Source organism: Melospiza melodia, chromosome 3, assembly GCF_035770615.1.
Source record: "Melospiza melodia melodia isolate bMelMel2 chromosome 3, bMelMel2.pri, whole genome shotgun sequence".
In the NCBI taxonomy this organism is placed as follows: domain Eukaryota; kingdom Metazoa; phylum Chordata; class Aves; order Passeriformes; family Passerellidae; genus Melospiza; species Melospiza melodia.
The window spans coordinates 140,344,616-140,361,808 of NC_086196.1; the positions used below are offsets into that span (position 1 = coordinate 140,344,616).

At 55.1% G+C, this 17,193-nt stretch overlaps 1 protein-coding gene across 1 annotated transcript; it reads right to left on the reverse strand.

Annotated features, from left to right (window-relative positions):
• Positions 1-910: 910 nt before the first annotated feature.
• On the reverse strand, positions 911-17,116 carry PPM1G (protein phosphatase, Mg2+/Mn2+ dependent 1G). Its single transcript, XM_063153308.1, has 10 exons — positions 16,958-17,116; positions 12,102-12,171; positions 6,938-7,023; positions 6,525-6,657; positions 4,769-5,238; positions 4,213-4,350; positions 3,248-3,482; positions 2,110-2,239; positions 1,882-1,984; positions 911-1,574 (listed from the first exon to the last, which is right to left on the reverse strand). The coding sequence occupies exons 1-10, from the start codon at positions 17,075-17,077 to the stop codon at positions 1,380-1,382; spliced, it is 1,680 nt and encodes a 559-aa protein (XP_063009378.1). The 5' UTR covers positions 17,078-17,116; the 3' UTR covers positions 911-1,379.
• Between the last annotated feature and the right edge of the window lie 77 nt (positions 17,117-17,193).

Sequence of the window (17,193 nt, forward strand, 5' to 3'; positions counted from 1 at the left end):
GCTCTGATTCATGGTGACCTCACATTAGTCACCATGATGACCATTTCCTGTGTGCCCTGTTGATGTTTTATGGTGCTGATTTTACTCAGAACGCTCTGTGGTGTGTCCTGTGCCACAGCGAAGGCCCTCAGAGCTGCAGGTGTTTGCCTTGCCTTGCTGCAGCTGCTCAGGGCACAGGTGCAGGGGGGCTGTGCCTTCCTGGCAGCTGACCAGGAACAGAGGAGCACGGGGTCCTGGGGCTGGGCAGGGAGGTGCCCTGGTCACGTCCAGTGTGACTCTGGCTGGCACAGGGGCCCAGGAGGGTCAGACAGGAGTCCCTGAGGTCCAGGGGCGCCCCTGTGCTGCCCACAGAGCTCCTGGCTCCCTGCAATCCTGGGGCACACGAGACAGCTCCAAGCTCCAGGCTGTGAGGGAAAGAACAAGGGTGGGAAATGCACATGAAAGGCACCAGCTGTGTGTGTGTGACAAGGAAAGAAATAATGCACCACCACAGAGTGCTCTTCTTTTCCAGTGGGCTGTGTCTGGCACACAGGGAGAGCCCACCCTTCCATCAGTGTTTCACAGCCCACGGGCTCCACTCCTGCTGGAGCAGCCACAGGTACTGACCCCCCTTGTCCGAGCTGTGCATCAGGGAGGAGCTGCCTCCCAACACACCTTGACAGAAGGTGCAGCTCTGTGGGTGCTGTGGGCAGGGGAGCTCAGGGCAGGTCTGGTGCCCCATCCCTTGAGCAGACACAGACTTTCTGCAGAGGCTCAATGTCCACTCTGTGGGACACCTCAGAAGAGCCAGCCTGGGGAAACTGAGAGCCACAGGCCAAAACCCTGCACTGATCCAAGACCACAGGGACAAACGTTCTCCTCCCCACCTCACCGCCCCCTCCAGGAAAGAACCAAGGACCGAGACCACACCTGTATTTTCTGGTCTTTTAGTTTGAAAAAAGTATTGATTGAAAGTGTACAACTGAACACGGTGTGGCCGCAGCACCACCGCCAGATTGTTTCACAAAAAAAACCAGAAAGGGCCTTAAATAATTGGGTGCAGATTAAAAAAACCTCAACAGTGAAAAAGTTCTTCCCTCCAAACAGAAATTCACAGGCACAGAAATGGCAACAACCACATGGAGACAATGGGGGGACATCTCCTCCTGCTCCTCGGTGCGGCGCTCCTGGGCGCGGCTTATCCCGGCTCCCTCTTTGGAATGGTTATGGATGAACAGTGGACATGCCCTCGCTAACCAGACCCGCCCACCCCCCACCAGGACACGGACAAACAAGGCCTCTGCTAAGGCTAAAAAAGGGACAAGACCTGCAGTCTTGAGTTCAGCATGGGTAAGAAACGAGAGTCTGGTGAGCACAGCCCAGTCCGCAGGCGGGCCCTGCTACTCCAGTTTGGCCTTCTTGGTGCTGTCCCCACCGTTCTCCTCTGCCGGTGCCGCTGCCTCGCCCAGTTTCCGCTTCCCACTCTCAGCAGGCGGGTGTGTGTTGCGGGGCTTGAAGCTGATAATGATGCACGTCATGTTATCGCAGCCGGTGCCGTCCCCTGAGGTGTCCGGAGCCAAGCACTGATCCAGCAGCTGGGGAGGGACAGGGCAAGTGAGGACAGAGAGCAGACACACACTGGGCCCGCTCCAGCACCTGACAGTGGCCAGGGGCTGCCAGGTCACACCTGTGCAGGAGGAGCCAAATGCTGTTCCCACCAGACAAGGGACAGAGATGGGCTTGGCAGCCCCGGGTTTGTGAATGTGGGCACAAACTCCTTGGGCTGCACAGCACCCCTGGGTCAGACACTGGCTGGAGTGCCCAGGGAACCCTCTGAGGGAGTGGGAGGGCAGAGCCAGCACAGAGCAGGGATGCAGGAATGCCACACTGCTCCCCCCTTACCTCTTCTACAATGGAGGAGAGTGGCCGCAGGACTCCATTCTCATCCTTCTGGGTGATCTTGGACTGGATGAAATCCACCACCTCCTGGCTGCTCATCACGTTCCTGCAGAGCAGAGGGGTCAGGAAGGCAGGCAAAGGGAGCACACGTGCCACAGTGGCCAACAGGCCTTCCTCAGGCTCAGCTCTGCACGAAGGCTGGAGCAGTGATGCCCCAGAGGCCCCACTCACCAGATTCCATCACAGGCAATGACCATGAAGTCGTGGTCATCGTTTATTGTCAGCACTTTGATGTCAGGCAAGGCAGAGATCATCTGCTCCTCTGGAGGCAGGTTCTTGTTCCGCTTGTAGAAGTGATCCCCTGTGGTGGGGAGGAAGATGTCTGGGCACAGGCAGTGTGTGCCCTGCCACAGGGCATTCCCAGTGGGATCAGAGGTGCTCCCACAACCTGGCATCAGGCTGTGGGCCACCAAGCAGAGGAACCATTGCAGGTTCCAGGTGTAGGCTCTGGCAAGCCCAGGGAAGAGGGGTCATGGCCAGCTCAGCCTGTCTTTACTCCAAACCAAGTGTCCCTTCCCCACCTCCTGGGGCCAAGAGCACACAGCCCCTGTCACCTCTGGAGAGACTGGGGCTGCCCCATCCCTGCAGGCCTGTAAGGCCAGCCTGGATGGGGCCTGGAACAACCTGATCTAGTGAAGGTGTCCCTGCCCATGGCTGTGGCTGGAACTGGTTGAGCTTTAAGGTCCCTGTTCCCACCCAAACCATTCCAGGGTTCATTGTATGATACAAAGTTCCCTTGAGAAAACTGGCCCTCAGCTCTGACTAGCAGTTGATCAGGAATCATCCTATGAAGGGACTTCCAGGGCCACCACAAAATAGCAGGTGGGAGTGCCAGTGTCTCCCTAGATAAACTCCTTATTTCCATCCTAGAGGTATGTTTTATATCTTTTACACTGACAGAATGATTTCAGTGGTTTGGGTCCTTCTGTACACACTCAGACAAATAAATGGGCTCAAACTGCCATGAAGGCAGGTCCCCAGGAAGCAACACACCAAGATTCCTCAATAACCCAGTAGGCAGGAAAAGTCCTGTTCCAGAGGCAGCAGTCTGGTTTTGGGACAATTTACATGAGGCAGTTTCTGACAACCCAGCTGCTGGCACAGCAGCCTGGCATGTGTCAGATGCTGCTTTCCACTGGTGTCCAACTGCTTCACGGCTGTTTTCTCCAATTAGACTAAATCTCCCATCAAACACTGAAGAGGTTTCACTATCTCATTAAATACTGTCTCGCAGCCTCAGAGGCTGGCAGTGCTGCCAGCACTGTGGCTCTGCCGGGGCCAGCCCTGCCAGCACCCCCTCCCTGCTCACCAATGGCCCTGGAGAGGTTGAGGCCGCCGTTCACCCTCCCGTCCATGGTGACCTTGCCACCAGCGTTCTTTATCCTGGCCAGCTCCACCTCGTCCTCTGGCTTGTGGTCGTAGGACATGTCCACAGCCTTGCCGCCCTCGGACACGACGCAGCGCGAGTCGCCCGCGTTGGCCACGATCAGCTGCTTGCCGCGGATCAGCGCCACCACCGCCGTGGTCCCGCTGTCTGAGCCAGGCTGCAGAGAGAGTTCTGGTCACATTTATTTCTCTAGCTCCATGCCAGGTCATTGTAGACACCAGCAGCAGCTGCACAGCCCCAGCAGTGTCCCAGATCCCAGGGTAAGCAATGGAGAAGGCCCAAGGGATTGGGAAACACCAGGAGTGTGTTCACTGAGGGGCAGGCAGCACCTCCATCCCAGTCCTGTGCAGCGTGCCGGGTCAGGATTCTGTGGCGTTCCACAGGTCTGTACCCTCGGCTCTGATGTGCCAATTCCGACCTCAGCCCAGCTTGAGCACAACCTCACTTCAGGTCAGGACATTTCCCCAAAGGCAGAAATTGGCACCTTTGGAAGCCACGTCCCCTTTTGCTGAGCCCTGGGTCCCTGGCCTGCCTGGCTGCACCATCATGGGCTGAAGAGCCACAGCCCTGCCCGGTGAGGAGCTGTGCTGTGCCCTGGAGCAGAGGTGCCAGCAGAGCCCTCCTGCTCTTGCCCACGCTTCCCCTCCACAGTGCTTTCCAAGCACCTCACACCCAGCAGCAGGATCAGCCTCTGGTCTCAACCTGCCGCCCAGACCCAGGCCCATCCCTCAGCTTCTGCACAAACCCAGGCTGTCAGCAGCTCCCCCAGCCCCAGGAGAGTGCACAGGGTGTTCTGTCCCCACATGAACAGCAACAACCCCTAGCTGAGTCTCCCAAGTGCGCCTGGCTCCACGCTAAGCTGCAGAACACAAAACCAGGGTCTGCACCTCCTCTTTCCCCTCCATGCCCGGTAACAACATTTCCTCCTCTTCATCCTCATCCTCCTCTGCTTCTTCAGTGTCATCTTCATCATCTTCATTCTCTGCCTCTTCGCTGCTGTAACCGTCCTCATCCTCACTACATTCCTACAAGAAAGGAGAGACACCACAGGAGTCACACAGGCCCCTTGGTGCTGTCCCCCCCGGTCCCTCCATCCTGGGGACCAATGGTCAGTCCCCCAGAGGTGTGAGGTGACCTGCCACGTGTCCCCCACACTGATGGCTACAACCAGGGCAGCTGGTACCACTACAGCAGTGGATGAAGGGATGGTGCATGCAGCAGGACCAGGGGCTATCAGCTATGGCTGCTGCAGGATGAGGGTGCGTCCTTCGGGGTTAGCTCAAAAATCCCAAACATTCCCATGGGATGGCCTCAAGGGATCAGCCTGAAACACCTGCTCCTAGGAACACACCTAGGAAGGGCCAGAGGCTCGTCTCAAGTATCACCATAAGCAATGCATTCTGCCCAGCCACAAGGCCACTCTGTTCCAGTGCTGTTTCCTACCTCACTGTCTTCCTCCTCTTCCTCAACCTCATCTGACTCATCCTCACTGTCCTCAAAAAATTTGGATTTGGTTGTGCGCTGGGGCTTTCCCGTGGAGGAGCAGGAGGGCCCGGCCTCCCCAGTGGAAGAGGTGACGGCCTCGTCACCTTTGCCTAGGTCAGGCTTCTGCAGAGCAGGGCTGTTGCCTCCAGCGCTGGCTTTGTCTGAGGTGGAGGAAATACCCGTGACTTCTTCGTCTGGCTTCCCGTTCTTCCTCTCCTTGTGGTCGGGAAGCTCCCCTGGGTCAGCCTCTCCATTCATATTTGACTCCCCATCATGCTGCTTGCCTGTCCCCTCCACAGCGCCATCCCCAGCTGCAGCTACAGACTTGGCTTTGAGGCTCTTGCTGCAGTTTTGTCCATAGCGTGTGAGAAGCTCCTCGATGGTCATTGTGGCTTCTTCGTGCAGGAGAGCAGCTTCCTCATTGTCCACTGCAAATGGAGGAGGGAGGGGACGAGGACAGAGAGGGTGAGGGAGCAGGACCCCAGCACGCTGGGTGCTGTGCTGAGCTGCCCCAGCCGAGGCTGCTGCCCAGGCTGGCTCTGAGCACACAGCCAGGCTGTGCCCTGCCACAGCTCCAGGTGAGCAGGATGGAACAGTTCTGAGCACGGCACAGCCTGCCAGAGCCCCAGAGCTGTGCTCCCTGGCCCACTGACAGCACCACAGGGCATTTACATCAGCCATCATGGGGCTGGTGGGAGCACAGTGTGCACATCAGGTGAGTGCCCAGGGGGCACAGCCTCACTTGCCCAAGCCCAAGCTCCTTGGGAGCTGCAGGGAAGCAGAGCCACCACTGCCCTGTGCAGGTTTGGTCATTAATGCTGCAGCTAGGAACAAGAGAACAGCTGAAACACCCAGGGATCCCCACCAGCTGTCATTTGGACAGGTACAACAGGTGAGAGCAGAGCTTTGGCCATCTCCCAGGTGGGACTGGACAGAGAGTGGGATGACTTTCCCCAGTGACCTTGGGCCAAACACCACTGCTCCCTACTGACATCCCCTTGCATGTAGTCTGCTTTGCTATTTAATCCCAAAAGGAAAACAAATACAGATATCCCAAATGCTCCTGAAAATACAGAACAAAAAAAAAAAAAAAAGAAAACCCAACCACCCACTTCATCCCTGTCAGCTGGAGAAACAACAAAACAACAAATCCAGCATTTCCAGACTGACATATTGTTCCAGGTGACAGGATCACCTTGCATCTGTCTCAAGGCTGGTCACAAGGTACCCAGTGGGAGCAGCACAGGATTCCACCCCAGGAAACACCTCCTGGGCTGGCAGCCACTTGCTGGTGGAACACTTGCTTCTTTGTGGGAAGAAGAACTGCTGAAAAGGCCAGGCTCTGCTTCAATCCTATCTGCACTTGGTGGCTGCCACCAGCCAGGGGGAGCTGAGCACTGCACACCACATCACTCCCCTTCCACATCTGAGGCCAGCTCAGAATTCCTGACATACCCTGGAGCCCTGCAACCCATGGAGGAAGCTCTGTAGAAAATGGGGACAGGCTGTTTTGTTATTCATAGCATCAAGCTTGGAAATGGATAAAGGTTCCCCCCTCTGCCACAGACAATGCTAAGGGGCAGTAGCTCAAGTCAGCCAAAATTTAACTGAGAAACTGGGACAGAAAACCTTGTGCCCAAGGAGGCTTGACCCTGCTGCTCTACATCCCTGTCCTGGAGCTGCAGCCTTGTCTGTGCAGTGGCATCTGACTTACCATCATCTTCATCAGCAACCTTCTCCTTCTCATCTTCATCGTCCTGCGGCCGCCCAGCCATTTGAGAGAGCTCCTTAATCACTTCCTCTGTGGTCAGCTTGGCATCAATGGCCAAGAATGCATCTTCCAGGGCCTGTGTGTGGGCAAAGACACGAGTGGGCAGCTGCCCTTCCCCACAGGATGCCATGTGTGCAATCCAGTCTCTTCAGCTTGCACACTCTAACTAACCACAGCACTGCTGCAGCCGGCAGGGACCCAGGGCTTCTCCTGCTCCAGCAGGGACACCCAGGACCTTGCCCAGCTCCAGGAATGGAGACTCCATAACTCCCTGGAGAACCCACACCCAGCTGGGGACTGACACAGGGGCTTTCCTCTGTGCTGGCACTCAGTGCAGGGCAGAGCTGGCTCCTCACCTTTTGCAATTTGCCTTCCTTGTAGGCCTTCTGGTCTTTGATGATCTCAGGGAGGTACTTGGCACAGTACAGGGCAACTTCTTCTCCTGAAAAAGAGCAGAAACTATTTAAAGAGGCTGCTCCTTCCAGACAGAAGCTGCCCTTGAACAGCTGAATTGCTGAGGTAAATCCTGGGACAGAAGGCAGAGCTGCTCCAGACACAGCAGCTGAGTGTGGGGATCAGGGGACACCTCCCTAGTGGGATGGGCAGATGGCCCTGGCACACACATCCAAAACACCAGGTGTGGCCAGTGCTGTGACTTCCTGAGAGGGAGCTTAGGCTGACTCTTTATGTCCAGCCTACCTGGAAATCTTTAATTGCACGTGTCAGTGGAAGCAGAAGGAAAGGGAAGCTTTTGCTCACTGTAGACTCTATTGGAGCATTACCAGTGTGCAGTGAGCACATAAAAATGTTCTGTCTCTGTCACAGACATCTTTTCATAAAAATCCTTTCTTTAGGATTTTTCTCCCTTATGAGAAGCTGTGGCCACAGCGACAAAGTGTAAGCAATGTTTATCTGCTGCTGTGGAATGCCACAGGTGGATCCGTGTTGGTCTCCTGTGGATGTTTGGATTTACTGACCACTCACGGCAGAGCTGCTCTCGCTCTCTGCTGAGACACAGAACTTTGTTATTCTTTCTTTTCTATTCTTAGCTTAGCTAGCCTTCTGAGAACTTTCCTTATATTTCTTTTTAGTATAGTTATAATGTAATATATATATATCATAAAATAATAAATCAAACCTTCTGAACATGAAGTCAACATTCTCCTCTCTCTCTCACCCTGAAGACCCTTGTGACCACTGCCACATGTCTCCTAGTGTGTGTTCCAGAGCACGGGCAGTGAGATCCCAGAGACTGAGATGAACCTCTCAGGGGACAGGGCAGTCACTTGGTACAGGAGAGAGCACAGCAAGACAAACAGCAGCCAGAACTCTGTGCTGAGAGCACAGGGGTAACCGTGCTGAGAGACAGCTCCAGGGCTCATCCTAGAGCAGCTGAGAGATTCTGAAAAGCCAGAAGCTCCCCCAGCTTGGTAAGTAATGGTGTCAGGCGTGGAATAGGGCATGGGGGGCATTTGTTCAGATCCTGAAGGTGCTATTAAGAGAGAAGGAAGAGTAAACATTGAGGGATGATGAATTTCTGTAGTTTATCTTGAACAGGGCAAGAAAGAGTAGTGTGAGTTGTAAGAGATCACACTTCACTGAGGTTTTTACATGAGCAAAGAACAGTGCAGGACACAGGAATGTGGACGTGGCTCACACCTCACAAAGAGGAAAATTAGAGGCAGAAACTGAGAAACAAATGAAATGACTGCACAGAGAGAGGGAGAGGAGCAGGGCAAGCTGCAGGCAGGCGGAGGGCCCCAGTGCAGGGTCCAGGAACATCCTGAGGCTGTGCTGGACCAACCATTCCCTGTGACAGTGCAAAGAAGCAGCAGGGTGGGTGGCAGGGCACAGCAAGGCAGAGCCTGCCTGCACCTGGGCCTTTCCTGCAGGTGCCACCAGAGCTTGTGGGCTCCTCTCCTTTGGGCTACAGGGGGTTTTTCACAGGATGGACCAGCCACACAGCTCCTGATCTCCCTGCTGCACATCCCCACCTCCTGCCCTTCTCTGAGCCCAGCAGGGACGGCATGGGCAGCTGGGCATTGGGAGGAGCTGTGCAGGCAGGAGCAAGGCTCTGTGGGGGAATGGGGAGCAAGGGAATGAGAGGAAAGCAGCAACCAGCCATCAGTTCAGCAAAAAGGGAACACAGTGGGAAGCAGAGAAGTGGGGAGACTTGGGAGAAAGACAGACAAGGGACTTTGCCAATGCACCTGCAGAGAAGGGATCAAGTGGCCATTGACAGAGAACAGAAACAGCCCAGTGGCTGCTGCTACCCAGTGCTGCAAAGCATTCCATGGTGCAGGGAACAGAGAGACTGGCTCTGACCTGGGGACACTGGAGAGCACCTCTGACAAGGGGAATGGCTCCACATTGACAGAGGGCAGTGCTAGATGGGATACTAGGCAGAAACGCTTGCCTGTGAGGGTTGTAAGGCCGTGGCCATTCCTTGTTTTCTCCAAAAACACCTCTTGGAGGGAGGTGAAAAAATGTCAGTTGTCTCCATGAGATGGAAGCTGAAGGACAGTGATGTCCTCAGTGCAGAGCCCAGGTGCCAGCTGAGGCTCAAGGTCAGTGTTCGAATAACAGATCGTGAATAACAGAAAACAATGGTAACTTGGTCAAACACCACTAATCACTGCAGGGCCCAGCAAAGAGCAGGAACCAGGCAGCCTGTGACTGGCAGAGCACAGAACAGAGTGTGGTGTGGGTCAGGTAAAGTGATCTGGGGAACACCAAACCAGCACAGAGACCTGCAGCTGCTGACAGACACAAACCCCTCTGGCCCTTGGGAACACCAAACCAGCACAGAGACCTGCAGCTGCTGACAGACACAAACCCCTCTGGCCCTGGGGAACACCAAACCAGCACAGAGACCTGCAGCTGCTGACAGACACAAACCCCTCTGGCCCTTGGGAACACCAAACCAGCACAGAGACCTGCAGCTGCTGACAGACACAAACCCCTCTGGCCCTTGGGAACATGGAACCAGCACAGAGACCTGCAGCTGCTGACAGACACAAACCCCTCTGGCCCTTGGGAACATGGAACCAGCACAGAGACCTGCAGTTGCTGACAGACACAAACCCCTTTGGCCCTTGGGAACACCAAACCAGCACAGAGACCTGCAGCTGCTGACAGACACAAACCCCTCTGGCTCTGGGGAACATGGAACCAGCACAGAGACCTGCAGCTGCTGACAGACACAAACCCCTCTGGCCCTTGGGAACATGGAACCAGCACAGAGACCTGCAGCTGCTGACAGACACAAACCCCTCTGGCCATGGGGAACACCAAACCAGCACAGAGACCTGCAGCTGCTGACAGACACAACACTGCCTGCCTCCCACCCAAGGAGCACAGTGCCCAAATATCACCCTCCACAATCTGGGGGCAGTGAGGCCAGAGCACATCAAAAATGAGCTGGGGAAGGCAAAAAACCTGCCCAGCAGCATTTTTCAAAGCCTTGTTCACAAGAGGGGAACATGAGAGAAAAACTGATCAATCAAATGGAAAATGCTAATATGTAAAAAAAAAAACCCAAACTCACTCTTTTTCAAATAAGACAGTAATAAAAACTTTTCCCAACCTATCTGGAGCAGGAAGCTCACTGGAATGTTCCAGGCTGAGAGATGAGCAAGGTATAAGAGAAGCTAAATTCAGTTTCTGTACTGCCAGCTAATAAAGCTTAGCAAGGTTCCCACCCAAAACCCTACTCTTACATGGGACAGACCTGAGAAATTGCTTCAAACTTAAGAACTAATGCATCAATAAAATCATACAATAGTAGGGGGTGGGCAAAAGCTGCTCTTCTAATTCAGATTCAACTGTATCCATGACATAGTTGCATCTATATACATCTATCTATGAATATAATGAATCTATCTACATATATCTATCCACGTCCTTCCTGATACAGCTTGTCCAGGGAGAGATGTAGAGATTCAATCACTAGAAATCTAAAATATGAGTTAGAAACTCATGCCAGTGCTTTGCCATCCCATGGCTATCTCAGATCTTCCCTACTGTATTTAAGAACCCCAAACACAATAGTTAATGTCCTGTACTAGCAGGAATGTCACGAGTGTGCAAAGCCTCTGTAAAACCCAGCACATGGTGTAAGACCTTGGCAGCTGAGAAACCAACCCTGAGCTCAGAGGAGAGCAGATGGTTTCATACTCCTCATTCTTGACCCATCTCTGGCAGATGCTCCTTGTCTTTAGCTCTGCCTGACACACACACACCGTTTCTGAGGTGGGTGGCTCCTGATCCCTACATCCCATTGTCACTCCCTGCCTCTCAGCACAACTCATCATCCCCAGGCTCTCAGAGAGACCCTTCAGGACACCAGTGACTGCTCCACAAGGGTCTCTGCACACTCTAAGGCGAAGTTCAGGAAAAAAGTAATTTCAGGATATGAAATACACTCTTCAGAGTGGGATGACCTCTTTGGAAGAGCTGTTTGCTACATCCCAGCAGTGACAGTCACAAACTGGACACTGCCACAGAGCCAATGAACAGGAGGAAACAGGCAGCTCAGTTCTGCACACAGATTTCCAAAGAGCCTTCAAATAAACCATCAAACATTTTCCAAACTAAGCTGCCACAAGAAAAGCAGGGAGGATAGATAGGAGCAGTTTTCACAATGGGGGATGGCCACTGGGAGAGCTCCTTGGAAAGCTATGGTGTTCAACATCTACATAAACTAGCAGGAAAAGAGGTCAGGAAACCATGATGGATCACTCAGGATGATCAAAATTAAAATAAGTTGCAAGATTTAACAGCAGCATCTTGAGCTCTTGTATTATACTGGCAGAGCAAATTCTGTAATAATATTAGCAATAATATTTAGTACCAATATTCAGTCATACAAGCAGAGAGAAGCTTTGGACTCCTCTTGACTGGAAAAAAAAAAAAGATATGGAGTTCAAAAGCAAAAGTATTCAGTCATTCCTTGTGTCATGGATAGTGCAGTGAAATTACCAGGTAGCAGATTTAACCATATCTTTTTCAAATAATGATTTGATGCAAAATGCAGAGTGTAAACAATCAGACCAAACACAGAAACCTTCTTAAAATGCAATCAGACAAATTTGTGAAGAGTTAGCTCATCCAGAAGACTCCACCATGTCTCCAGGATGGAATGGCTGCAATCTCCAGTTTAAGGAACCCTTACAGGAATGGATCTGCCTGTTTTGATTTTCATCTTTCCTTGGGCATCCACTAGAACACACTGCCTAGAGTCAATCTCAGGTGATTTTTCTTACCACTTTTTCTTCTGTGACTCTCCTGCCCAGCTTATCCACAATAGAACCAGCCATTCTCAAAAGGTATAAAGATGGAATACAAATCTGATTTCAATTTCAGATCAAACCCTTCCTCCCAGGACCCATAAGAGTTCAGAACCTCTGCTGATGGTATGCATGGAAGAAGACGCTTCCATTGAGTAGCAGAATTCCCAACAACAATTGGATGTCCCAGGGGGTCCCACAGAAGGACAGACAGACAGAGTGGTGCAGTTACCTCCGTGTCCATCGTAGACAGAGAACATGGCTGTCTCACTGTCCAGCTCAGGAATGCAGTTGTGGGCATCCTGAAAGAGAGAGCAAGGGGATTGCGTTTGACCCACAGGAAATCATACAACACAGATTTGTTTGGGTTGGAAAGGCCCTCTGAGCCCAACCATTGCTCCAGCGCTGCCAACCCAAAGTGCCACATCCACACTGCTTTTAAACCCCTCTAGGGATGGGGACTCCATCCCTGCCCTGGCCAGCCTGTGCCAGGGCTGCACAAACCTCTCCACGAAGGAACTGCTCACAGCAGCCAACCTGAAAGTGCCCTGGCACAGCTTGAGACTGCTTCCTCTTCTCCTGTCCATGATCCCCACTGGCTGCACCCTCCCATCACAGTTGCAGAGAGTGGGAAGGTCCCCCTGATCCTCCTTTCCTCCAGGCTGAACCTTCCCCAGCTCCCTCAGCCCCATGCTCCAAACCTTCCCCAGCTCCATTCCCATCTCTGGGCAAAGCTCAAGGCTCAACACCCCCCCAGGCCATGGACAGAGCACAGCCCTTCTCTCCACAAGGGCTCTGTGGAGCAGTCAGCTTTGAGGGAGGCACCCCTGTGATCTTTACAGCCTGAACCCCTGCCCCTATGGGCAGGCAAACCCACCTAGGCTATTGGCTACTGCAATGCAGAGCCTGGAACAGATGGCCAGGCTGAACCTCCTCCCAGCCCTTCCCCTGCCCAGCTAACCCCAGACATTCCTCCACTCCCTCCCCACCTGGCACATCCCGCACTCCTGGTCAGGGAAGACACGGATCCTGTAATATGTTCAACAGTGTGATCTCTTCTGTGCTTCATCACCCTCAATGTGCTCCAATTGCCCCAAAACACTGGGCTTGCACCGAGACACCAGCCTGAAATATCTGGACATGTCCATTCTGCCAGAAATTTACACACACACACACACAGAGAACTAGACCACAGCCCAGCAACCAGCGAGCTCTACCGCTTTTTTAGGTATGACTCCTTGGACAAGGTCTCCTCACTCCCCAGAGTTGCAGTTTTCTGTAAAAAGAGAACTTTGTTCCTTGCTCGGGAAACAGGAACAGTGAGGTTCTGGGTTTGTGCAGCACTCTTTGCAATGGAGCTTCTGAACAGGCCACTGACCACCTGAGCTCAAAATGAGCAATGACTGAACAGCAATACAGGAAATGTCCCCAACCCTCACTGGAGAGCAAATGGAAACAGAGACAAACCAAGCAGCAGCATTTCAGTGCTCACTTTCCTGAGCACTCACAGAAGCCACTGAGACAGACAGTGACCCCCAACACAATAACTGGGATAAGCTCCAGGTGACCAAACAGCAGTGTAATTAAAGAGATGCAAATGCTGCTGCTGCAGAGGAAACCCAGCACTGGCACCAAAACCAGACCGTGCTGCCCTTGCTGAGCCCCTGGGGCCTGTCCTGATGTGTCCCTTCAGCAGCGCCACCGAGGGCACACGGGCAGGGCTGGCACACGGGCAGGGCTCGGGTCACAGAGCCCTGGGACTGGCACTGCGGGCCCTGCCCGGGGGCACAGCCAGGTCTCCTGGCACTGCCAAGGCCACCAGCAGGGCTCTGAAGGCTCCAGGTGCTGCCCAGGGAGCTGCAGGCACTGACTGCCCTCTCGCTGTCACCTCGTGTGCTGGAAGAGCTCTCAGAGGCTCCAAAGGCAGCTCCCGCACCCTGGGATCCCCCACTCTCCCCACCCGCCTGAGTGGTTACTGTGACACTGGTGAAAAACTGAAACATCAAACACCCAATTCAGCTGAAATGAGCAAGCAAATTAATAAATTAACCTGAGCGCTCATTTAACAAATCTCCACGTTTTGAACCAAACTCTGTCAGTTTTTGCCCTGAGCCTGGGACAGGAGTGAAGCTGCAAACTGGGGCCGCTGGTGTCTCACTGGGGGTGCAGGCAAAGCAGGGGCAGAGTTTGGAGAAGCCCCAGCCAAGCACACCCTGTGCCTCCCTCTGTATCCCAGAGCACTCCTCTGCACCATAAACCTCACTTCAGCCCTTTTCTCTGTTGCTCCTAGTACCTATTACCATTTGTTTGTGTATCCTTATCCTTGGGGTCCCTCACTGCCCCAAACATTTCCTCACTCCCAAAGGAACCTCTCTGGACTCAGCTAGAGTGTTTCCTCAGAGCCCTGTGCACCCACCTCACTCAAGGCTCCTAAAACCCAAGGACAAGGTGACAAAAAGCTCCTTCACACCCAAACACCTGTGTCTCACCAGGTGCACACTGACTGGCCTCACCAACACACACAGAACCACAGCAATGAGCACAAACATCAGCTCAGGGCTTTCTCCAAGCCTGGTAAAGAGCAAAACAGAACAGGAAGAGAATGACAAAACAAAACAAGGTAAGACAGAGTGCTGGAATGCAAGAAAACTGACTGTTCACCTGTGTGTACAACACACATTTCTCTCCCAGAAATTCCCATTTCTCTCAGGCTCAGAAGCAATCGGCAGCACGTTCAGCTCCGGCCATCTGCTTCCTTCTTGGGATAACTCAACTAAACCACATCCACAGTGATGGCCTCAGAGCTGCCTGTGCCAGCAGGGATAGCCCAGAGGTGCTGGGGAGTGCAGAACCCCCCCTGCAGCTGGGGCCGTGCCCAGGCTCTGCTCAGGGACCAGGGACAGCCCTGGGGAGGGAGGGCAGAGCCCGGGCCCAGCTGGGGGAGGCCAGGGTGACCCCAACATAAACCAGGGTCAGTCTGCTCCCCCTCATCCCAGCCTGGCCCCCCGAGACCACCCAGCCCTGAGCACAGGGGTGCTGGGTCCCTGGGACACCCCAGCTCTGAGCACAGGGGTGCTGGGTCCCTCACACACCCCAGCTCTGAGCACAGGGGTGCTGGGTCCCTGGGACACCCCAGCTCTGAGCACAGGGGTGCTGGGTCCCTGGGACACCCCAGCCCTGAGCACAGGGGTGCTGGGTCCATCACACACACCCCAGCTCTGAGCACAGGGGTGCTGGGTCCCTCACACACACCCCAGCTCTGAGCACAGGGGTGCTGGGTCCCTCACACACACCCCAGCTCTGAGCACAGGGGTGCTGGGTCCCTGGGACACCCCAGCCCTGAGCACAGGGGTGCTGGGTCCATCACACCCCAGCTCTGAGCACAGGGGTGCTGGGTCCCTGGGACACCCCAGCCCTGAGCACAGGGGTGCTGGGTCCATCACACCCCAGCTCTGAGCACAGGGGTGCTGGGTCCATCACACACACCCCAGCTCTGAGCACAGGGGTGCTGGGTCCCTCACACACACCCCAGCTCTGAGCACAGGGGTGCTGGGTCCCTGGGACACCCCAGCTCTGAGCACAGGGGTGCTGGGTCCCTGGGACACCCCAGCTCTGAGCACAGGGGTGCTGGGTCCCTCACACACACCCCAGCTCTGAGCACAGGGGTGCTGGGTCCCCATCACACCCCAGCTCTGAGCACAGGGGTGCTGGGTCCCTCACACACACCCCAGCTCTGAGCACAGGGGTGCTGGGTCCCTGGGACACCCCAGCCCTGAGCACAGGGGTGCTGGGTCCATCACACACACCCCAGCTCTGAGCACAGGGGTGCTGGGTCCCCATCACACACAGCCCAGCTCTGAGCACAGGGGTGCTGGGTCCCTGGGACACCCTAGCTCTGAGCACAGGGGTGCTGGGTCCCTCACACACAGCCCAGCTCTGAGCACAGGGGTGCTGGGTCCCTGGGACACCCCAGCTCTGAGCACAGGGGTGTTTGGTCCCCCAGCTCTGTGAACAGGCATGCCAGAGCTGCTCACACACACATATTAACCCCTTGGAGGTCACACTCAGTGCCCCAGCAATGTCCCTGTGCCACTGGACACACTCAGAGCCTCCCAGCCAGCCCCACACACACCCTCTGAGGCAATCTCAGGAGCACAGGCACCTGAGTGTGCATCTCAGCACCAGTTCTGCATCTTCTACCCAAAAACCAGAGCCCAGGGCTGCACACACAGAGGAGGGAGCACCTCTGGTCACGGATTTGTCACCTGTGTGGCTGCTCTGGCACTCCAAGAGGCAGAGAGGTGTCTGACCAAATGGCTTATGGACCTAGATCAGCAAAAATTCAATGTCTGACAGTCTGAATGGGACATCCTCTCCAAACCAGTCACAGGGCTAGGAAGCAAACACAGAGATGCCCCTGGGGTGGCTGCAGGGATTAATCCTTACTGAACTCAGCTGTGAGCTGGCTGCCCCAAAGGGCAAACAAAGCAGCACATTACTGGTACTCACAGAGCTGCAGGGCCAGCAGCCCCACACTGCCCTCGCAACAGCCAAGAGCAGTTCCTGCAGCCTCCTACACTGGGGAATGCAGGCAAGCACCTGGAACCTCAGCCAGATGTGGGTCTGGGGCAGCTCCTCTGCCCACAACGAGCCCAGCAAAGCCAGGAGACTGAGAGCAGCCGTGAGAATCCTACCTACAGATTTCCCTATAAATAAATAAAAGCAGGGAGGAAGCACAGCAAGGTTTCATTTCAGGGGACAAAACCAGGCATTTCCCCTGAGAATTTCCCACTGCTTTCACTCAATCGCTCCCTCCCTTCGCTTTTTACCCCGCATTCCTCATTTCTCGCAGGGATTCACCCGCCGCACGTGTCCCGCAGCACTCGGGGTCTCTCCGGGCAGGAGCCGGGACACGCGGCCGCCGTGCGGGATTCGGGAAGGGCAGGGGCGGGAGCGCCGAAGTGCCCCCGCCGGCCCCGTGAGGGAGGCACGGCGTGACCGAGAGCCCCGGACCGGGCGCCGGTGGGGGCAGGAGCCCGAGGAGCGCCGGGCGCGGACGCCGCCGCCCCGGCAGCCTCACCCCCTCACCTCCATGGAGACGCGCCATCCCTGCATGGCGCTGAACCCGAAGTGCAGCGGGCGCGGCCCGAGCCCGGCGCCGTCCCCGGAGCTCTTCACCGTGTTGGGCTGCGACAAGTAGGCGCCCATTGCGGCCGCGGCGGCCTCGGTCGGCGGCGACCGGACCGGACCGGGGGGCGCGGGCGGACTGCGGAGGCGGCGGGACCTCGCACCGGCGGGCGGCGACCGGAAGTCGCGCGGCCGGA